The 24,516-nt window shown below is 36.4% G+C and overlaps 2 protein-coding genes across 2 annotated transcripts in view; one reads left to right on the forward strand and one right to left on the reverse strand.

Annotated features, from left to right (window-relative positions):
• Window positions 1–4,954: 4,954 nt before the first annotated feature.
• rbmx2 (RNA binding motif protein X-linked 2) lies at window positions 4,955–16,715 on the forward strand. The gene is made up of 6 exons (XM_039765975.1): window positions 4,955–5,073; window positions 8,393–8,508; window positions 9,681–9,732; window positions 11,205–11,334; window positions 15,223–15,403; window positions 15,711–16,715. Exons 1-6 carry the CDS (start codon window positions 5,069–5,071, stop codon window positions 16,202–16,204), a joined length of 978 nt encoding a protein of 325 aa, XP_039621909.1. The 5' UTR covers window positions 4,955–5,068; the 3' UTR covers window positions 16,205–16,715.
• An 890-nt stretch (window positions 16,716–17,605) lies between these two features.
• siah2l (seven in absentia homolog 2 (Drosophila)-like) overlaps window positions 17,606–24,516 on the reverse strand; it is a 98,310-nt gene continuing 91,399 nt past the window's right edge. Inside the window, exon 2 of the mRNA XM_039765976.1 lies at window positions 17,606–23,589. Within this exon, the coding sequence (XP_039621910.1) occupies window positions 23,038–23,589 (552 nt within the window). The 3' untranslated portion in view covers window positions 17,606–23,037. The remainder of the gene's footprint in view (window positions 23,590–24,516) is intronic.

Here is a 24,516-nt window from a genome sequence, read left to right on the forward strand (position 1 = left end):
GTGTGTTGTCCTGTATAACTATGCATGTGACAAATAATCTTGAATCTTCAATCTTCAGAGGAACATTTGAATTAATTTAAATAATGATTACGATTAGCACCATCTAGTGGTGATGTTCAGCATTTTTTTTAAACTAAGGAATAGAATCGCCTGTCCTTGGTTGATGATGTAGAATAGAAACAAATGGAGAGCCTTGGTTGTCTGACTCTTCTAACTTTAAACATGCAACTCACTTTGGTTCTTAAGGGTGTGGTCAGCATGTAGAAATGTGTTATGGATATTTATTTTGTTATATGGATGCATATTTGAGAGACCATCAAACATTTTGAAAGTTATTTATTGGAATATCTTAAGATAAAATGTTTCTAGACTTAGAATTGTTACGGGAGCTGTCACTGCATTTAAAAGACTAGTTGCAAGCAGACCTTTTCAGACATTATTACTAGCATTGCCAGAATATGTATCGAGAATATTTGCTATTTATTTGAATGTTATTTATTTTTTTATATATTTGTCATTAAGTTTATCTTGTGAGTGTGTATCTATGGATTACTCATATCATTCACTGTTTATGATTTTGTTTGTACTTTCACCCTCTTCCAATTAACTCCAGTAAACAAAGCAAACCAGAAACTCTTGTCTGCATGTTGGACTCCCCTGTGATTTTCCCTTATTCTTCAAACTAAATGTTCAATGTACATTACAAAGAAGATGGCTGACAGAGGACATCCCTGCCTAAAACCCTTTTCAATTTTTATTTCTCTTGATACATTCCCATTTAGAAGTACCCTACAAGTCGCCTTGGAATAACTTTTATCTAGAACTGTTCTTACTGTACAGGGATTTGTGCTACTTTGAGCACACCCCACATGAACTTGTGGTCAACTGAGTCGTACATCTTTTCTAGGTCGATGTTCACCAGTGTGTTCGAGATTCGTCTACTTTTAGCATACTCACATACGTCTCGGATCAGAATGTGGTGATTGGGACTGCACATACCTGTTCTGTTCCTATGAGCTGATCCATTATACCCTTCAGTCTGTTTGCTATCACTTTCCCCCAGATCTTGTAATTCTGACAAAGGAGAGTTATTGGACACCAATCTGAGATTTCTTTTCAAACCCCTTTCTTTGTAATTAAAGATATAATCCCTTTTCTTCAGGTTTCAGGTTTCAGGTACCTCACATCCTTCCATAATTTTTTAAAGAACTCCACCATATCATCTTTTATCATTTCCCTAAAGACTTCATAAAATTCAAGGGGCCATCCAACCGTTCCCGGTGTTTCCCCCTTTCCTTGCTTTATTGCCTTTTCAATCTCCATCACCATTATCTTCTCTTCCAATCTCCTCTGCTCCTCTCCACTCACCGTATTACATGTACCTTTTAAGGCCTCTTGCTGGCAAGCTCAGTCTATGTTCTGCTTTTGGAATAGCTTTCCATACAAATCTTCTGCTATATTCATTTTTTCTTCTTCCTTTTTCTTGGGGATGCCTTCCAGGTCCTTCAGTTGCTTAATATGACTCTTCTTCTTCCTCTCGTTTACCCTTTTAAAGAAGAAACAGGTAAGTTTTTCATCTCATTCTAATTCTTGTACCCTGCTCTGAAATTTTATCTTTTCTTCCTTCGTTTTGTATATCTTTGCTATTTTTTTCTTGGTTTCAGTTATCTGCCTTTCATATCTTCATCCTCATTCTTTTCTCCATTGAGGATTTCCAGCCTGTTTTGCAAAGCTTCCATCTCTTGTATTCCTGCTTCCCTCCCTGAATTTGTGTGACCTAAATTTCATGATCTCCCATTATTCGGCCACTGATTTGCAAGCCTCCTTCAGTGTCTTCCATTTTTGGTACTTTTCTGCATATTCTTTTCTTATTTCTTCTTTCCATAAAAGGGTTGCATTAAGTTTTCAGAACCAACCCCCTTCTTGTTTCTATCCTGATTCAACTTCTATCTGCAGAAGGTGATGGTCTGAGCAGAACATTGGGATCAGTTTGAAATTCTTTGTTTTAAGGCTCTTTTCCATGAAGATGTAATGTATTCGTGATGATCTTCCTTCCACCCTTTCCACATGTAATTATTTCTTTGGTTCCCTCTTCTATTCCCATTGTCTCTTAATTAGTGATCTTTTAACATATCCAACAGGACCCTTGATCTTTTGTCCATCTTCTTCCCATGTCTATCCTGCAGTTAAAATCTCCTATAATTATTTTATCCTACCTCTCTCCACACAATATATTTGGTTTTTGTAGGAGCTCAAACTTGTCATTTTTCATAAGTGTGCATATACATTTATGATGTTGAGACTTTGCTCTTTGTACTCTATATTTAAGACCACCAAGAGTCCTCTGATCACATCTTCAAATCCTCTGCCCTGTATATTCTGATTGTCCACTAGGAAGCCTATCTCACTGTTTTTATTATTGTTTGATCCCAAGAAGTAAGCTTTTCCTTCCCATGATTTCTCTAAGTACGTGTAGGACTCTAGACATGGTATACCACATTCCTGCATGCATAAAATGTCTGTTCTGCTGTTCTTTAAAACTCTGAAAATTACCTCTCTTCTCATTCTTCTTTTTATCATTCTCACATTAATCAAAGTTAATACCCTTTATTTGGGGGTCTCTCTTCTTTTTGTTCTTTTGATTCTGAACCTTTGATTCTCTGTTCCTTTTTTCCCTTGCTCCTTTGTTTTGATAACTCTTGTTAAGGTCTCAATGGGACCTTCTTTCAAGAAAGGGTTACTGACAATATAAGGGTTGTTGTCCATCTCTTCACTACTCTCCTCCAAAGTTGCTAATGTCCTCACCTCGATATTTTCACTTTCTCTCATGATCTCGTACCAGTCTTTTGTTGTCCCAAACATGTTGTCTTCTGCTCCTATTACTCTAAGGGAAGTAGCACTGGTCAGTAATTCCCTTATTTCTTCCAGCTTTAGAGTAGTCCTCTGGATGCTGTTCACAATTCTTTGTTCTATCCCCTGCTGTTTTCTTTCTGCAGGGTGTTTGTCTTCTTTTTTTACTGTCGTTCCTCTTACTGCTAGCTTTGCCATCTCCATTTTCTTCCTGTCTTTGATGCCTTCTCCCACTGGTGTTTGGAATAGGTTTGGGCTGACTTCTTCCTCCTCTCTATCTCCCTCCTCTTCTTTCTTGGACTCCTCATTGTTGTTTAACTGAATATTCCCTGGCTTGACTATGCTATGCTTGCTCTTATTTGCATAGGACAGGGCATGTTTTGTACCCATGATCTTCCTCGCTACACAGGTGACATTTTATATTCTGGAGACATTTCCTCAATGTGTGCCCCATGTCTCCACAATTACTACATTTTTCAGTAGTGCATTTTAAGGCTACATGCCCTTCTTGTTCGCATTTATGGCATACCTTTGGGTGACAATTCTATAAAATCAGGCCTCTTGCTCCACCAATCTGTATAACTGGTAGGACGTTGTAGTGGTTTGGTGTCGGTAAGATTCACACCGTCAAAGAGATGGGGATTTATTTATTTTTTGGTGGGGATTCCAGGGATGCACCCAGCCTTGGCCCGACCCGCACACACTCTCTCAAGCAGAGAGACAAAACCTACCAATGAATAAAAAAATAATATATTAAAATGAAAACCCTATACAAAACAACAACAATCAGACAAACCTCCCCTTTCCCCTACAGCCATACAATTGTAACATAACAACGAACAACAACAATAAACACTCACAACAATGTCCTTATACAGTCCAAAACAGCAAAAGCAGTTGAAATGGTATCATGTAAAGATAATAATAATAGTAATAAGGCAATAATGAGAAAAAGTACAAGAAGGGAATAATTATGAGAAGAGCCTGGGCATCAGGGTGAGGTACTTGAGCTTGTCTGCCACCACCCCGTCTATCAGACACACTGGCGCGCATTACATTGGGAACTATATGAGACTTTTTTGTTTATTCTCACTGTATCTACACAGGCAATGAATATAATAATAATTCATTACATTTATATAGCCCTTTTCTCACTACTCAAAGTACCCGGACGCTAACCTATGATCTCCCTACTGTGAGGCAGTATGGGTAATATGTTTAAAATAATTCAGAAAAAATTTAAATAAAACACTGTCAAAGTATATTAATGAACAAGCGGAGAAACACTGGCCTTATGGAAATATCAGAAAAGCCTGTGAGCTGTCATTTATGACAGAATTCATTGCTAACGTCACGCATACTCTACTGAGACGATGTCACAAACAACAACAACAAAAATGAAATACAGCAAAGTCCATACAAAATCACAGTCCCCTTATGATTAATTGTCAATATCATATAAATTCAATAATTTTCAGAAGATGACAAGTCTACTACAGTCAGTTCAATAAATGCTCCTTTTAAAATGTTTACATGTACAGCATATAAGACAAGGGACTCGGGAGTAGTGAAAAATAATACGTAACACTGAGGAATTGAAATGTGTAATAACAGAAACAAGTAAACATGATATCTTTCTAATTAATCACAGGAGCAATAATAATGACACAATGTAAAAGTGGAATATTTATTAAAAGAGCCGGGGTTCCATGAGCGAGGCGTGTTATTTTGTGTTATTTAAACTCTTGTTTGTTGTATAGTACATGCCGCCTATTGCAGTTAGTTATATTTTTTAGACATCAAGCCGATGACGAACAATTCTCTTAGTTGCCAATCCGTTGAGGCGCAACAGTAATGAATTAAAAGTTTAACAGACGTCACTGAAGTTGATTTTGAGGTTGTGTAACGTTAATGCAAATGGCCAGGAGATGTCACTAAAGAGGTGAGTTTCAGATGCTTCGAAGCTTCGACCTGATTTCGGTTCTTCGGGAGGCTTCACTCCACCCATTACCTCCCCCGACACAAATAGAAATGCGCGGAACTCGTAGAACTACAACACCCACCAGACGTCGTTAAATGACCTTTTACAAAATGACGCATTTCCGGGTTTAATCTTTGAACCCGGAAGATCAAGGAAAGCAGTTACGTTCCAGTGGTGATTTTGAGCCGAGAGTTTCGCGCTGTTTAATGTGCATCTGGAATATCAACATTACTGGAAATGAAGTAAGTTTTCGTATATTATTCTCAATGTACATATACAAATATGAAAAAAGGGAAATCAATTGGTTCTTTACGCATTTCATTAGAAGTGTGTCGATTGTTAGCATTACATTTAATATAATTTGACTAAAAATGTATTTCAATAAAAATATATTTAAATTCGAAATTAGGTGTAGCTTAAAAATAGTTGCGTCAGTAAATACTGCAGCGGGTCGTAGTATAACATTCGTTGTAAATGATTAAAAATTAGTAAGTTAGTTATGCCATTTTCCAAAAGAATTATTAATTAGATAAAATAAATAGCCGTAATAAGAGTCGCTCAGGGCTTTATTATGAAAGTATTCAATTTGGAGACGCGTGTTTAGGAAACACAATTAAATGCGGTAGGCTTTGCTATTTTATCATTGCCCACCTGCTTTGTGGCAGCCCACGGACGAATCATCATTTGGAAGGTAAAATAAAGTCGTTTTCAGTGTACGAACTGATTGGGGACAATAGCGCTTGGTAAACTATTACTAGTATTAAGCTGCAGTGGATCATGTGTTTGGCTACATGGCATATATGTTTTACTCGGACATTAATTTGGTGGCCAAATCCGCAAGCTATAGCTTTACTTACAAGTCTATTATGGTCTGGATTCTTCGACTGTCATGCAGATAACAGGGCCGTGCCTGCTCAGTTTAGCAGTTGGGGTGTGTCAGTGCTGCTCAGATTAGGAGGTTTCTTTATTTTGGCAGTGAGTGTTGGGAAAAATAAATGTGAATTACAGTAGATTGTCGTTCTGCGTCTGGTCTTGTCTTGGGCACATCGTCCATATTGCGTAGCCCAGAAGTCAGGTTGTACAGTATTGTGAAAACCCGTCATTCCGGGGTCTTCGCTCAGCTTGTTTTACTTTTGACTTTTTCATTGCCCCCTCTTTGGACATACACATTGTTTCTTTTGCAGTTTTAGTTTCACTGACCTCCTTTACTATTTATTACCTTACTGTTCACACATTACACCATTCTATATTGCCAGGATAACTAATCACCAAGGCTTTTAAAAATTATTTTTCTCTGCTTACTATTGCAGAGCTCTCCCTAAATAGGTAAACCTGAGCTTATTGTTTTTGTTTGATCTTCTTAAATTCTTCAGTATTGAAAAAGATTACATTTTTGCTGTTGTCTCTATACTTGATTTTCTCCCAATGCCTTAATCATTTGCTTTGGGTGTCTGTCCTCTTGATGCATTTTTGTTTCATGTATGTTTACCTTCCTATTGCTGAGTCTCACTGTGAACTATTGTCTCCGCTTCCTTCGCTCATGTAGTTGTGTAGGTTGATAGACAGACAGATAGATACTTTATGGATCCCGAGGGAAATTTAAATACACACTATCCAAATAACATTAAATAAGTACAGGCTGACAAATGCAATCATACTGAAGCTGTACACTGGGGTTGGAATCTTCCAGTCCAATAAACGTAATGTTGATGGTGCATACAATAATGACACTGCCGTGGGAACTGCACAAATAACATTGCTACCAGGTGGCACATAATATTAAAGTGACATGGCTTATGCTGATAGGGTAACATGTTTAAAGTGACACATGAAAAAAGGTTACACAGTAGTGACCAAGAAGTGAGCCATCAGACATAATGCATAGTTTATACTGCGAATAAAGCTTATGAGCAGAGAAGGAGCATCAGGCCCAGAACTCAACCACCCACACCGCTGTTGGAAAGAATTAAGAGTCTTGTTGGTTTGGACAAAAAAATCTATTGTATCTGTCCATATTGTAGTTCAATGATAGCAGCCTACCACTAAAAGTCCTCTGCTTGATTTTGGTGGTGTGTAGTGGGTGATGTTTATTGTCCATAATAGGTAGCAGTTTCCATAGTGTCTTCCTCTATGCCACTGTCACCACAGAATCCTTTTCCATGCCAACTTTAGATCCTGCTTGTCAATTCAATCAGCATCTCTGTTCTTCAAGCTACTCCCCATCACAACACAACATAAAAGAGAGTATTTGCAACCATTTACCGATAGTAAGAAACTTCTGCAGTTGTTCTGTTTTAAAGGAGCCCAGTCTCCTCAGATTGTAGAGCAGGCTTTGCTCCTTCCTGTACAGAACCTTTGTGTTCTCTGACCAGTCCAGCATGTCCTCCAAGGTATTTATAGGTCTTGTCACACAAGTCTCAGTGGTGGTCTAGACCTACTGTAGTTCACAAACGTCTCCGTGGTTTTGGAAGTGTTCAACAGCAGTTGGTTTGACAGACACCATCCCACAAAGTCATCCACTAGACTCCTGTCCAGCCCTGACACACCTCACAATGGCAGTGTCATCAGAGAACGTCTGCATGTGGCATGTCCCTGAGTTGTAGCCGAGGTCCACTGTGTACAGGGTGATGAGGAAAGGGGGAAGAAGAGTCCCCTGCCCTGTGGAGCTCCTGTGCCACTGATTACAGTCTGGGGTGTCCAGTTCCCCGGTCTGACAGACTAAGGCCTACCATCCTTAATTTGCACCACTTGGAAAAACAGAACTGGGCTTCTGCATAGCACTGTGTTGAACGCCCACTTGCACTGAAAAACAAATTAATATAAAATCACATTTTTGTCCTCAAACTGTGTAATTTCAAATTCCTTTAGTATAGGTGAGCCCATCTTCTTTTCTTCAAATACCGTCACACTTGTTTTAAAGTCAGAATGCTCTTTTGAAATTGGCCCAAATAATATTCTAACGAGCAGTGCCAGTAAGAACACCACATATTGTGCATGTCAGGTGTTTCCGGGCCAATTGTGCCACTGCATCACAGTGTTGTTGGCCGAGTCTTAGTAGCCCCCAGTGGCTGTGAGCTGTCAGGTATAGCTATCTGATACAAGAGCCTCATGCTGACACCAGATGTAGCCTATACATGCAGAGCAGGCAATTCTGTTAACAGTTAGCCATTCATCGAATGTGTGCCGCGTGATTACTTTTTGCTGATGGTGATTGCAAGTGGCTGGTAATCTTCGTTACTATTATATAGTTGGCAGTTTAGAAAATGAGGTTGGGGAACACTTGTTTTGAAGACCCTTTTTGTTTTACAGGCAAGTTTGAGCGACTTTCTCAAGATGAGTAGTTCAGACTTGGCCCTCTTTGACTTTGTGGTGTAATGTTCAGTTGCTTTAACTGCTACACCACACTGCCTCTAATTTCTGTTTAGTTTGCCATTTTGCATTTTTACTGATGTAATTCTCTACTTTTGCACTGCAGGTTTCTTATCCTTTTCTTAACCTGTATATGCACAAACATCATTGTAATGGAGTGTTTCATTAACACACTGGATGTTTTCACTTTAGCCCTCTTACAAAGGTGAAACTGATTAATGAACTTAACCAGAAGGAAGCAGAACTTGGCATAAGTGAGAAAGTTTCTTGGCATTCAGAATATAAAGACAGTGCTTGGATATTTATAGGTAAGTTGATTTTTAAATATAGATAGACGCATTTATTATAATAGATATGAAATCAGAATGGCGGTATTGATTACTAATTAAAACAATTAATGTCACAGAGTAATAACTGGAAGACTCAGCTTGCCATAGCTGTAAATCTTTGATAGAATAGCAGTCAGTATAAATGTGTGAAAGCATTTTTATTGGAGTTTCATTACCATTATTTCACTGGTATACTTTTGCTTCTGTATTTTTTAAATAAAAAATGGTGTTGCATTGTATAGTTGTTGCAGGTAACTTCGAGTTTGCAGAGTAATGAACTTTTCTTCATTGACCAAGTTGAATTATATAATGCTTATGAATCTTTTACTAAGACTTAAATCATTGATGCATCTATCCATTCACTGAAACCACTAAATAGTGACTTACCACTTTAGTAATAGAATTTTGTTTTGCTTGCCAATTCTACTTTTACATTTCAAGATACAATTTTATATTACATATGCCTGTTAAAACATCTGAGTAATTTACGATACAAGCAGTATAGTAAATTACACAGTTAAGCAGGACTCCCTATGAAGCTAAGTTAGTAACGATTATACTGTACAAAAAGCTACTGTACCGCTTACATTTTCCCCGCATCTGAGTAGATGACCTGGCAAAATCCCTGATTCATTCATTTTAGTGTTACTGGCAGCTGGAGTTCAATAGAAACCCCCAAAAGGCAAGTAGTTGCATCAAGCTGGTATGACCTACATGTGCCACAGTGGCAGTATACAAAATATACAGTATTTGAAATAAAAATAAATCCTTACCATCACTACAACACGTTTACTTCAAACCTCTCTATGCAGTGGCTGTAAAGCACTCCATGGGAACCATCTTGTTTTGTTAGACACACCATACTGAATCTTTTTCAAATACTTCATTTTTGTAAGCCGTACTGCCTGCAATGTCTTATGAATACAGTGTTGCAGCAGTCAAGTAGTAGTAGGAATATCAACCCAAAAACAAACATCTTGGCACATTTGTAGATTGGACAAGAAATGCAATAAACATGAGAGTCAACAGAAAAAGGCTGAGATGCTAAAATATGTATGTTGAGTCATCCTAATGTGTAAAAGTGCACGTTCCTATGTTGGTTTATACCCTGCTTTTAACTGCGTGTGACTTTTTTTTTATTATTATAATAGGTGGTTTAGCATATGATTTGACAGAAGGAGACATTTTGTGCGTTTTCTCACAGTAAGTATTTCTTCATAATGCTTGTAAATTAATTTTTGGTTTTTAAAATTTAAGCCATAGAAACTGTAGCTTTGCAAGTATGTGGGTTTCTATCACATTTCAGATCCTGCCACAGCATTCCTGTTGGGTTCAGGGCTGGGCTTTATCTTGACAATTTTCAAATTAGGATTTGTTTTTCCTCTCATGCTGTTGAGTAGTTCTTGCTTGTTTGAAATCACGTGATTTAATATCAGTTCTGTATAAAAAGAAAAAAATGAAAATAAAAAATCCTGTCATAAAAGCATTGTCAATAGTAATCCTCTAGTTTCATAGGTGTAAATGATATATAAACCCCATTTATATAGCAGATGTTTTATTCAGGAAATGTTATTGGATTCGTTTTACCTTAACAGGCAAGTACTAAGGTATTCATACAGTAGTTTTCTGAGATTTAAGATAAGAATGAATGTAAACACTTGGCTCTTAAAATGTTTTGGGTCTCTCTTTGAAAGATTTTATATTGTCCAAATATGTCCTACTTTAAAGACGCTGTACCACATTTACAAATTGAATATTTACACTTGAGTTTAAATGAATCAAAAGTTAATTTCCACAAACATTTTTGATAGTACCAAATTGCATATCAGGTGCTCAAATTTCATATGCATATTTCATCTCCTTGGAAAGCAGTAATTCATCTTAATGCCAAAGAATTTAAAAGCATCAGTGCAGCAGGAAACTCTAACCGTTGAACAAAACAAAGAGAAAAGGCAATACTAATACTCTTAATAGTTTCAAAAAACACGTTTACAGTGAATAGGAAAGGTGCAAAATAAGTGAAATTTTTGGCATTACACATTTTGATTTTGAGAGCCAAAGTGAAACTTTTGCACGTATAGCTAGCATCTAACTGATGCTGATGCAAATACAGTGTCACTTCTCCCGCACGAGCTTGAAACCATGATTTGATGTTATAAGAAGCTCTTTGTTTAATTAGCCCATGCAAGTAACATAAAGCTGAAGTCAAATTCATAAAAACTGGATGATATTTGCCAAGGAGTGCTGAAGTAAGCCAATGATTATTTACATATAGCTATTTATTCATATTTTTGGTGGTTACTGAAGAGTTTGATGCTTTTGATTTTAACAGTGTCATTATTTGCATTGAAAGGACTTTCACACTTAAGTTATATGAATATGTGCCTTCCATTACATACATAGTGCTGAATTAACTACCTGCAGTATATGCATTTGCCATGCAAGTTTAAAACTGTTATTTGTACTGACATCTAGTGGCATCACCAAAAACAAAAGGTTTTTTTTTTTTGTAGTTTTTTGGCTTCCCTTGGCAATGCTTTTTATAATAAAAAAAACTGTTTAATGAATAGACTCTATGTTAGTGCTTCCTTACGTAAGATCATTTATGTTACTAAACCATCCAACTTCTTTTTAAATCTTCTGTCTTAAATTATTTGTTGCTGTTTTTATGCCAGGTATGGTGAAATTGTGAATATAAATTTAGTTCGAGATAAAAACACTGGAAAATCAAAAGGTTTCTGCTTTATCTGTTATGAAGATCAGAGGAGTACTATTTTGGCAGTGGACAATTTCAATGGCATTAAGGTAACCATGAAATACTAAAATAAGATCACAACAATTGATTTTATAATTGCGTGTTATATTAGGTCTTCAAATTTTGTTGCAGTATGTTGATTCACTAAAATAACTCTCTTAAAATAATCTCATGTACATCTTGAGATGCATCGATATTGAAAGCAGTAACATGCATGATATCAGTGAATAAACATTTCATAATACAGTAAGCTGTATCTTTAATTAAACAATAAATAAATAAAAAAGTGTAATGCAAGACATGACAAAGTAAACTGCACCTTGTTTTTTTTACTTTGGTAGTTTCTTAGAAAGAACTTAGAGAGGCTAAGGATGTTGTATAAATTTACAGAAATAAAAAGAAACTCCAGAATAACTTACTTCACTTCTCTGCAGTTCCAGAAGGCTGCATTGTACTCCTGGTTTATTTCCTGTCTATGTTCTGTTTGCACTTTTCTCCAAGTAACTTTCTATGAGCCATGAATACTTTCTTGTTTTTGTCATGATGCTGCAGAGTGGCAATGTCTTTTGTTTGTTGGTTCAGCAATGCAAGAAATAACTCAACTGTAATATGTACTGTACATAAAACAATACTACTACTATCTTTGTATTACAATCCAACTAAATTCCCATGTTTTTAAAAGAATTGTGGTCAGAATGCACCAAAACTACCAATCTGCTTTTTCAGAATTAAAAATTGGGACTGAAAGTTTTCTTGAGACAGAAGGATTGTGTTGGATAAGACTTCCATATCTGCAGCTTCCCCATCCACGTTATCTGATAGCTACTCATCTTTACTACTGTTCACACTTTGATTATTAGGGAGCTGATAAATTATGTTCAAGGCACAACACACTCCTGCAATTAGATGTAGGTTGAGGTTCTCGCTGGGACACTCGTATTTTTGTAGCACTGTCATGGTGAAAACATAACTTGTACTTTCAGCTTTTTATGCAATTGGTAGGGTCTTTCCGGTCAAGAATATTTTGGTACTTTGCCCATTCTCCTTTATCCTTATAAGATAATCATTCCCTATTGATAATTTACATTCTAGGAGCACATTATCTTACTAAAAATAATATCTCTTTCAGCTTCACTGCCTGTTTATGTTTTATTAACCTCATCATTTGTTGTACATCAATCACTGCATTTTATAATGTGGATTATTTTAATACTGGGGCAAAATGGGGGACACTGCTTCTGATTTTATTGGCTTCTGCCACCCTAGTGTTGCTTCACTTTTTTTTGCTGACTGAAACATAACGCCATTAAAATCTTTTAAAAAGTTTGATAAAATGAAGACTAGGACTAACACATTTCACATAAGTACAGGGTGTCCCACTCGGGAGTACAACTTTAAAAATGCGAATTGCTCTGCAACGCGTGCATGTATCATCATGCAACAAGGTTCAAAATATTCCTTATTTAACGAAGAATTGATTCTATGTCATAAAGAGGCTGGCACTATAGCAGGCAGCGGCCGTCTAGCCCCAGACACCAACCCTGCAGAGTGGCGAAAGCAAGCATGCAATACTTGTCCATATTTGACGAATTTGTGAAACAACTGAACGACTACGAACTTCAAGAAGGTTACTTCCAACAGAACGGGGCAACGTGCCATACCTCTCATGCCAGTATGGAAGAGATCCGATCGTTTTTTGGAGACAGGGTGATCTTGAATGGTTTGTGGCCACCTCGATCGCCTGATTTAACTCCCCCAGATTTTTTTCTATGGGGATATTTAAAGGACAAGATTTATGCAAGCAAACTCAGGACCATCGGACAACTGAAAGCAAACATCGAGCGTGAAATTGCTGCCATCGACAGTGACATGTTGCAGAGGACATTCTCAAGTATAGAGTGTCGCGATTCCTTGTGCGCGGACGTTGGGGAGAGGACATTTTCAGCACCCTTTGTAATGTGGACTTGTTTTCCATCAAATACAGGTATGTTCAGTTCTTACAGCTCGCCTTTACGTTCACGCGTTCGCGAGTAATTTGCATTTTTAAAGTTGTACTCCCGAGTGGGATAGCCTGTACTTTCCCACAAGCTGTAAGATAACATAAACTTAACATCTTGACCTTAATATGATGCTTATGTCTTAAAGGTGTTTGTGTTAACTTGGCTGTTTGTAGCAACTACATTTATCATGTTGTGCGTTTTGTATAGTTTCATTTATATGAACTTTGCCAAATTACATTTAAATGCAGCTGACATTATTATGGCAATATTTCACCAAGGTGTTCTAGTATATGCAATGTGAATACTACTACTATTCAAAATATGCTTTGTTGGGTTTGCGTCAAATGCACATAGTTTTGGCAACCCACATCATTTTCTGCAAAAGGAATCTCTAGCCCTAGGGATCTAAAGTCATTTTACTTCTAACTGATCTCCTCCTTTAATGAGCTGTTTTTTTCCACTTTTCTGTTATTTTTTAAATTTGCACATTCAGAAAGGCTCATCTGTGCCTTTTTTTTTTTTTTTACACATTTAAAAATATATGTGTATTTTTTGATATAGCTTTAAATATTATATTCTGTTTTGCCATTTTTCCATGGATTTGACTTTTTCTATGTAGTTTGCTCCCTTCATTGTATTCTAATAATCACAATTAACATCAAGAATAACAGACATCCAGGTAAATGGCATTGAATGTTAAAAGGCTGCAGCTACTTCAGAGTCTGCAATGTCATTATTAACACCTGGAATAAAATTCATAATGATAAAAATATTAAAATAAAAAAACACGCTAAATCATTACAGTGTAACATACATAAATACAGTACTTAGTTCATTGTAATAAAAAAAAAATCCAAACTTAGATTTGTAATTTCTAGGGAAATAACAGCGTGTTGAATTAGGCCAGGAGTCCATTGAAAATCTGAATTTTATTAGAACAAAAAACTGCAGCCAAATAGGGTCCCCAGGACTGAGTTTGAAAAAGAGGGAAAATATGTGTAATAGCTTTCCTCGTACTATCCAGGGCTTGTAAGTCATATAGACATTTTAAACATACTTGGTCATAACATCTAGCTGTTTGAGAATTGCCACTGGTTACTTGTTCATATTTACAAAAAAAAAAAAAAAAAACACCTGCTTGGAGACGCACACTCGATTTTTCACCCTTTGTTATGCCACATACCTGATGCCTCTTTAATTGTTTAGATTGTCCTCAAAACCGATCAATACAAGGCTTGCATTAAACCATCTAGAGTTTGGCATGTCATCTTACAATCATGTTGAAATCCCCCTTCCGCACAAAAAAGTAAGTAAAGAGTCAGAACATAGCTGTAATGAGGGTGGCAGCAAGTGTGAATATTCACCGATTGATATACCAAGTGCAAGATAACACTAATGAACTACCACATACTGAAAATGTGTTTTAATCATCCTTTATTTGGAAATTTCATGTTCTCTAATAAATACGCCATGATATGGTCTTCCTATTGCAATATAGTTTGCGTTACTGAGAACGAACAATATGGCAAGCATGTATTGTAGTGTATGTTTGCATCCATTTTGTGGCTAAGTTTTTAAAAAGTTCTTGGGCACACGACACAATAGAGAGAATATGCCAGAACGTTTATCGCAAAGGCTTTAAAAAACACGCTAATACTGCCATAGATGGACAGTTAACCTGGCATGTGATTTGTAAGGTAATAATTGGGTACACATAAATGAATACATGCATAACTGGTATGAACCATGACCAATTTCAGTAATTAAGGCTTTAACAACAACAAAATACAAAAAATTCAATTCGATGTACATTTTATTTAGCTACTGTATGATTATATGACATGTTATGTATTTATTTTTTACACAATTACTGTTTCAGTATTCATTTTGACACTACTCTTTGCTGTTATTTTCTAATTATTTATTTTGTGGCCCTAGATTAAAGGAAGGACTATCAGAGTGGATCATGTTGCCAATTACCGGCCTCCAAAAGACTCTGAAGACATAGATGAAGTAACGAAACAAATTAGGGAGGAGGGTTGTGCACCCAAAACGCCACCTGTTTCGTCCTCTGAATCTGAGGAAGAATATGAAGTTTCAGTAAAAAAGCAAAAGAAAGGTGAGATTTTTCAGTGTATTTTTAGTGCATGATGGATTTGTTGTTGGACTCTTGAAAGGTCAATGTAACTTTCTAAAGGGTGCAGAAACATCCAGTCAGAATTTAATGTTCGAATATCTCCTTTAGTGTTATGTCCACTGGGATGTTTAAAACTTTTCGTAAGTGACTGTACTTTCTTCTCTTGTTTCAAGCCAATGTTCACAATTCCAGATATCCAGAAGCATTACAACTACTCGTCAGTCATATTACCCTCATTTGTCAAGTCTTACTGTGTTCAATATGTAATGCCTATTGGTTACTTTTTCAGAAAAAAAGGAAAAAAAGAAGAAGAAAGAAAAAAAGAAAAAAAAGGTTAAAGAAAAGCAGAGTGACTCTGAAAGCCGAAAAAGCCCAGTTTTGCTGATAAAAGACAGAGACTCTTCATTTGTGAAATCAAATTCAAACAAAGACAGTAACTCACATAGATCATATGAAGACACAAAACCTTGGCGAGAAGACAGAGCAGCACATAATTACAAGGAAAGAGATGGTGTCCAGCAAAGAGAATTAGACAAACACAGACAGCAACACGGGGGAAGCAACAAGAGTAGTAGCAGTAACAGGAGCTGTTATGATGAAGGTGGACGAGAAGCAAGGACCTGGGATAGCAGACCGAAAGGAAAAGAAAGGGGAAGAAGTCCAAATGAGAGTGGCGATTGGAGGAAGCATGACAGGCAGTTAGATGTTAGAGAAAGACGAGAAGGAAGGCACTGGAATTCAGATAGTCAGAAAAAAGAGAGAGACAAGTCATCAAGAAACTGATGAGACTGAATTAGTCAATCTTTTCATTTAGATTTCCTTTTTATATTAAATATGGTCACGTTTTCTGAGGCACACAAGGTTTCAGCTTCACCTCTTTTGTTACAAATATCCTTTTCCTCTCCAATCATCTGTTTTGCTACCACTTAACCATATTAGCAGGTGGTTTCAAAAAGTAAAACTTATTGTCAAAACAGCTCTTGGTGGACTGGCTGATCTAATTTTTGAAGCGGTGGTGTTTATATTGTGTACACTTCTGTACTGCTGTCAAATAAGGGACAAAAATGAGATGCATACATTTTTGCTTCTAGCATACACATAAGCTAAGCGTTCCCTTAATTGGTAGCACACACTGTGCAACGCTTTTAACAGTACCAGACACTTGCCATCACTGCTTGCTAATCCAAGGATTTTGTTTTTAATGAATTGTGATGCAGGTGTAGAATTTTGTTTTTATGTGCATTGCAAGAGTGACCTGTGATTTACCTGAATAAAGTGATCTTTTATATAAGTAGTTCTTGAACATTTTGGTTGTGTTCCATTCAACCGTATTTAAACTAGGTGATTGAATAACATATGAGCAGGTAAAAACAGCATAAAATTCATGCTTATGCAGATACTTTAAATGGACTTTATTTCATATTAATATTAACTCAGACAAGATAAAAATGAGTTATAATCATTGGCAAATTTTATAACTAAAATTTGCAATATTCGTAAATGTTCTTGGCAAGTATACATACTTCAGTACGTCTGTGGGCTGATTGTACATTGAACAAGCAGATCTGACTGCAGAACAAGTTAATATGTTGTATTACCTATGAGGAGATGACACAGACAAATTAAACTTGCACCAGTCACCGCATTATTAAGATGTGACCAATATTTATATGTTAAACTGCAGAAATGTTGGGATTTTCCTGTTGGATCAGAATTTTTGTCACTTGTGACTGTGGCAGAAATGCAATTTTACCAAATGGTTCTATAAAATCTACAGAACACTCTGGCTTTCTTTCCCATCTGTGCGGACTAGAAACCTTAATAAACCACACCACCATCAATACGTTTTCCCTTCATGTAAATAATGTTTAATGACTTTGAATGGAACAAAGCAAGAAACTGGTTCATTGCTTACTGGTAACACATAATTATGTTAAAAGAAGGGTGACAGAATTCAATGTATTTCACTATTTTAAAGCAAGAAAAATAGAAAAAATAGAATAAAACTATTTGTGAAATAAAGACAACAGATTCAATATATTGTACAGTACAAACAACCACCTGCTCAACAGGAATCCACAGTATTTTAAATTTCTCCCTTCTCCTGAACTTCCATTCGTACACATGGAACTCGAGTTCTTCTTTTAATGCAGAAGGCGCACTACTGTTACGGGGGTTCCTAGATTTTTTTTTTTTTTAAGGAATATATACTAGGGCAATCATTTTTGAATAATACATATCCTTAAAAATAAACGAGTCATTTATTTAGAAGAAGATTAAAAAAAAAAAAAAAACAGGAAAGCAGAAATAGGAGATCAATCATGGGAAGGAATTTTACATTTTGACACAATATATGCAGCTTATTGTATTCCACCAGGACTGTTTTCAAGAAATAAAAATAAAATTTTACCGTTTTATTTTTTACACTTAAAGATGTATGCTATACAGAAAAGACACACACAAATGCAAAATGAAATGAGGGTCTCTCCAAAATAATTAGTGCATTGAACTAAAAAAATAAAGGGTCCGTTTCTAAAGTTTAAAGGAAAAATGAACAATTCCATCAATCTAATGATCTTTAGTAAATAATAAACAGAGCACCAGAGGTTAACCAGCACAGCAATCGCTTCCCACCAGTAACTCCAAACCTTGTTGGTAGGTACTGTGAAAGTGCAGTGTATATTTGGTATTAAAGTTCATTATTCTGGTAAACCCAAACTCCAATATCTACATTGTCCAACCAGATTTAGTTTTAATGGCACCTACAACCAAAGTGAAAATGCACTAATTATTTTGGCCCATCAGTTCTCTTTAGTAACTCATTACTGTTCACCTTTGGATACTCTGACTTTTAACATTTCTCAATGTACAACTGTAAATACATCTACTATAAATCCATGATGCACAGTTGAAATAAATCAAGTTTTTGGGAAAAAAAAACAAGAGATGTTGAGGATTAACATATACTAGATAAAAGGCAAGATCAACACTTGAGATTTAACAATACAGTAGATAAAGCATCAGAAAAAAAGAATCTAAACTAGGAAACACCAAAGCCACAACTCCTGATGGTCCTGAATATATACAACGTAAATCAGTAAAGGAACAAAACAGCTTTGCTACTTGCACACAATAGATTCTGGAAGTTTATGGACTGAGTGTATAATTTACATGTTGACTTAAAAAATAAGGATGTATATAAGAAACCCATTTTCTTTTACTAGCACAAACTTGTTATTTTTCAGTAGTGTTACCTAAGGTGAAAAAGAATATTAAACACAAACACAATATTTACCAATAAAAACTTACAAAACTCTTCATACTAATTAACCCCTGGATGTGTAAAGCAAAAACAAAAAGATACATCCATTCTGTAAGGCATAACGTGGATATATCAGAGTGTATTTCATGCACCAAGAACGGCAATGTTTACAATTTTGTCAAACTTCACACAAAGTGGAAGAAATTATGTGGTTTAGAGAAGTCCGGTCTCAAAATACAGTAGCTAAAGGAAATGCTCTGCTAGCATAGAAGAATTTCTCTCCAAGAGTGAAATGTATTCCACTGAAATCTTTTTAACTATCATCCAACTTAAAAAATATCCCTCTTTATATTTCTTCAAGTTGACATGACGTGTTATTTTGCAATGCAAATACTAACCAAATGTTTACTGTAATGTGCAACTCTAAATGTAAAGAAAGACGTGTGCTTAGTATTCAATGTCTTATCTTTAAAGATGGTATGATTTGGGTTTTTTTTCAGGTTACCCCCACTGAGTTGAGGTTACACAAAAAAATATTTGTTAAAACAAGGAGTTACATTACAGAACCATTGATATAACAATATAAATGAAATGTATTATTATTAACTGGAAAATGTATCAATCTGAGATATAGTAAACACAAGATGCTATTCAGCTAGAATTAAGAAATTAACTTCTCAAGAGGTCTTGATTTCAGGTGGCTCTTTATGCCACAATATGATTTTTGTACTACAAAATCCTTACTAATGAAATAAGATTTGTAAAAATGTTCCATTGGCGTTTTTTTTTTTTTGTTTTTTTAACACACAAAAAAGAATTTTAAGTGCTGGCAACATCACATTGTGATTTATTCAGACATTTCTAAACACACACATATACAGAAAATAACAAATCCTACTGTATTGCAATTGCTTTATGACTTGAAAACCCACTGACTGAAATGAACTAAATCTGTAAAAAAAAATCTAGTGTTGGTTTAAAACATGCACAGTTGAATGATATTCAGGAAAAAAAGAAAACTTTTTTTTCCTCCACAGATTTTGCTATAAATCAAAAGCTTTCATACTACTTTAAGTCTGTGATTTTTGTAGAGCTGAATCAACTGCCACAACTTTATTAAAACTTAAAGAAAATATATTTTGAAAGAACTGAAGATATGAATTCAAGTGCAAAATCATTTGTGCAAAATACACTCCCATCAAGACACTCAACAAAAAGACAAGGAAAAGCTGAATTTTAGAAGGCTGGTTGCATGAGAATCTAAAAGATCCAACACCCTCATGCGTTTAGGAATGTGGCAAGAGGCATAATAAACTTGTATTTAAATAAAATCCAAAAATCAGGTATTATCCTGAAAGACTAGTATCATTTCTGTTACTGGGTTTTCAGGTGTCATTCTGTGCAGATTCAGTTGTTTCATTGTAAAATTAAAACTAACCTGTATATTTAACAATAGAAATCAACATCTACCACCCCAAAAACATTAAGAAGTAACACTCTTCGTTAACTAAGGAATGAGGACACTTGAATCTACCATAGACAGTGCTTTTTAGAAAGAATAATGTTTAACTAAACATTTCACAAAACAGAGCATAGCCTGTATACTAAATATATATTTATTTGTTTTTTTTTTATATATAAAAAAAAATAAAAACGCAATTATGGCTTTCTGAAAAAGAAAAGGACACTCCTGAAAGCATAATCTATTTTGTCCCAATACAAAAACATGCTATAAATAATTGTATATTACAATAATAAATAAAATCATTAAAAATAAAAAGTTTTGGCAATAACATACATAGTGGTGTATCTCAAAGCAAAACATCCTTGTCATCGAGCGACAGAGCAAAGATTAACAGACGTGTGAATAATGACGAAAGATTAAATTAAGTGCAAGAGCGCCACCTACTTGCTTGTGTTTAGTACCAAAAATATATTTTGTCAAAGCTCTTCAAGGTTATCTCGGTTCAAGCTCGTCAGACCCACACTGCAACATTAACAGCTCCAGAAAGCTCTAAGTATTGCACTGGCTGTTTAGGGGGGATGGTGGGGAATCTTTTAAATCTACCCGTTAGTTTGCTGTTATTAATAAAAAAACAAAAAAAAAATTTATAGAATAAACATTATAAACATTTTTCAATTCACATATTCTCAAGATTTGCCATAAAAAAAAATATATAAAAACACTTGATGCAAATATTTCAGGTGCTTGATTTTGTTTCTTCTGTATACAAGACAAACCTACAGATGCGGTGATTTCAGTTGTCGGCTCACCATTTGAGCAGGGAGTCTTTCACCAGAAAATGTTTCCTTTGCAAGAAGAAAGCAGGGAGAGTGGCGACTTCTGTGACGGACATTTGTTTTCTCAAAGACTGATAAATCAGCAAGGCCAGGAGACCAACATTTGATGTTTTACATTGGAGAGGAGGGTCATTTTAGCCCAAAAAAGAAAAGGAAAGGAACTGCCATCAGTTCAAGAACACTGATGGTCATTTTTAAATGTAACTCAAAAATTACAAAGTAAGTAAGGCTAAGCAAGGAACTGACAGGTATAAAACAAGTCCCCCGCTTGTAATTAATACTAAATGGAGTAATTGTAGATGCTATAAAAAGACTATAAAATCTTTTGTGGTTCTATTAATAAGCTTGCCAAAGGAAGCCATTAACAGTGCGGAATTCGCATCCCAACCTCTGCAGCAGCTCATATTACATACAGTTGGGCTGATCAAGCAAAATACAAAGCTGTATAAAAATCACTAAATTCAGCAGTTCTACGAAACTCCAATTGGAAAGATTCAGTCACACGGAGGACAATGAGGAACCAGGCGGTTGATTTTAAAGTTTGTGGCAGTAACAGCAGCAACATGTGAGGTAAAGTGCTTTGAGGGATGCAAAGCACAGAAAAGGACTTGGAGGAAAGCACATGCCACCAGGATGCCAGCTTGCTCTAAACTTACAATCTCAGAGGTAAGTGGCAAGTCAGGGTAGCATAGACCTAGCCAAGACAGCTTTAATGCTAGCATCCTGGTGAAGATGTTCAAACAATGATTGGGTCAAAATTACCATCACGCACGGCGTGTCACAGTGGGGGGAACAAAGTACACCAGACCCTATACATTTTTCTCTTAAATATTCTGAGCAGAATTTAAAAAGATAAAAGTGAAAACCCCCTTCTTGAAATGTTGTGGACACGTTTCCCCTATAGCAGCAATGTGCTTTCTCATCCACAATCTCCAACGATTCAAATCTAGCAATCAGAAAGCCACCTTAACAAGCTTGCATAGTTCATGCAATACATATATATAATCATTTTTTTTCTCAGTATTTGTTGCCATTTGTGCTCTCAGCAACCTTCTCAGTCCAAATCCATGCAGGCTGTAATAAGATTTTAACAAGAGTCAAAAATTCCTCATTCAACGCTGACTACTTATGACAAATCCCATAGCCTTTTACATTCATCACAAGATAATTACTACATTCTAAATTCCCTGTACCAAAAAAATAATGATGACAATGTTACTCCTCTAGAAGTTGTACATTTTCTCGACCCTGATTTGGATGATAAGGTTTGAAATATGGATGGCTACTTTGTACATAAAGGTGTGTTAATGTGCATTCTGTATAGATGTATCACACACAAACTTCTCCCTCTTTGGCAAACGGGTTGTGTTCTGCTTTTTTCCACAAAACGCATATGATCAATGTCAAAATAAAACACTTTATAGATGATGTGCCGTTTTAATCCTCCCCTCGTTATACCTTATTCTGCCAACTGGACTGTATTTGCCTATCTTTGGGGTAATCCTGTGCCTTTACCTCGGTTTCTTTTTACTGACTCCTACCAAGACTCTGCTTGCAATGTTAAGGCCTGCTTTTCTATTGGTCTTGGTTTAATTAACCAATGTTCATGTCCAGGTTCTTCTTCTGCCTAGGTATCCTACACATCTGCACAAGGCAAAGAGTTTCTAACCATTAAATGACAAAGTGGTGCTCACACTCCTACACCAATGGGTGCATGCCAATGATAAGAAGCATTACAGTGCAACACTGCTTACATGGCCAGCAGTCTGTAGCAAAAAAAACTTGGGGCGAGGCAGTTTTGAAACAATCCAACAAGTATACCTTCTTGTTACAGAGATGCCTACTTATTTGCATGTGGGACATGCAACCAAGGACATTTATGAAACTTTGTGTGTGGCTTGCAATAACTGGCCAGTGTAAGGTTTGTTTAATCTCTTCTGCAAAAAACAAAGAGGTACTGCTTTTGCCCCACTGAGCCTAGCAGGCAGCCACCATTTCCACCATTGCCTGGAGGTTCCCCACTCCAAGCAACCTGCTAACTGAGAAATGCCACTCAGCACATAGAAATTGTTACATTAATACCCAGGTTGCCACTGTCCGCAAAGAGATGGGCAATTGAGGTGTCAAACACAAGGCAGTCACTGTTCATAATTGCAGAGGCCACTCCGTCATGAATGGACCGTGGTGTAGCTTCCCAAGTGAGGCGGCGTCGATTGCCATTGAGCTCCAGACGATAAGCAAAGTTCTCCGCCTGTTTGCGTGTGCCAATTAGCAGAACTATTGCAAAGAACTGCTGGTGTCCCTCATACTTCTCCTGCTTTTCTAGCACAAGCATGAAATGATGACCGAAACAGGACTGCATCATCACCCAGTCAACAGCTCCTGGCAAGTTGATGTCAGTGGCCAGGAACACTATGTCCTCACCTTGCAATGTGGTGATGCTTTTATGAGCATGCATTAGATGGGGCATCACAGCTTCCAGTGAGCCCTGCCACTTGCAGGAGGCTCCAGGGCAGGGGCATGTGTAGGGACGAAACTCACAGATCTCTTCATGTTCTGGCTTGTCACTGTGATGCAAGGATAGCAGGCAACCAGCTGAGGCGTACTAGAGGAGGAAAAAAAGAAACAAATTAAACACCGTCGCTGCACACATATACACAAATAGTGTCTATTTACTACAGAACTGTACCTAATACACCTTAGAGATAATAAGGACCCCCTTTTCAAAAAGGCAAAATGTTCATAATTAAAAAAACAGATTCACATTTTTCCAACATGTCCAGTTTCACATTTTTAGAGAAGATCAAGAGTAAAAGCCTTTTTCAGTGGACTGACTGGAAGGAAGCAGCACCAAGATGATGCCACATGTTTCACTGGGAATAACAGAGAAATAGCCTGGTCAGACAAAAGATTTATTTCCACAATACTATTTGTTCAGGTAATCCAAAAAAAAAATACAGTACGTAAGCAATACTCTGCAAACCTCTGACTATTTAAAAGATATTCAAAGTAGGTAAAAGTAAAGCTGTTGTCACATTTCACAACTTCTGTTTGGAGGGAATTCAAACTTGACAAGTACAGTTGGTGATCTCATCATCACCTGAGCATGTCATATTGCATGAGGAGAGACTGCAGGGTATGTCAGATTAGACAACTCTGTGACAAGTACAGTTCACATTTGTATCATGGCACATAAAACATAAGACATCTGGCAGACAAGCTTCTCTACGGTTTGTGAGGTCCAAAACACATTCTCTATTCCTTGTTGCTGCATTACATGCATTGTACATCTGGCTGAGTTACTCACTGGTTGTCGGCTCTAACGCACACAGAGCCAACCCAGAGACTTAAGGGAAAAATCAAACCTGCGTTGCTCGGTATATCAGACTACACAATTGCCAGTCAGAAAAGCATGTAATGACTGTCCCCGACTCAGCAAGATTATGTATTTGATATCTTTGAGTGGAAAATGGTTTAATGTGATAAGATCTTAAGATATTTTCTTTAATATTTTGTTTTCAGTATAGACAGT

Source organism: Polypterus senegalus, chromosome 10 (genome assembly GCF_016835505.1).
Source record: "Polypterus senegalus isolate Bchr_013 chromosome 10, ASM1683550v1, whole genome shotgun sequence".
In the NCBI taxonomy this organism is placed as follows: Eukaryota; Metazoa; Chordata; class Cladistia; order Polypteriformes; family Polypteridae; genus Polypterus; species Polypterus senegalus.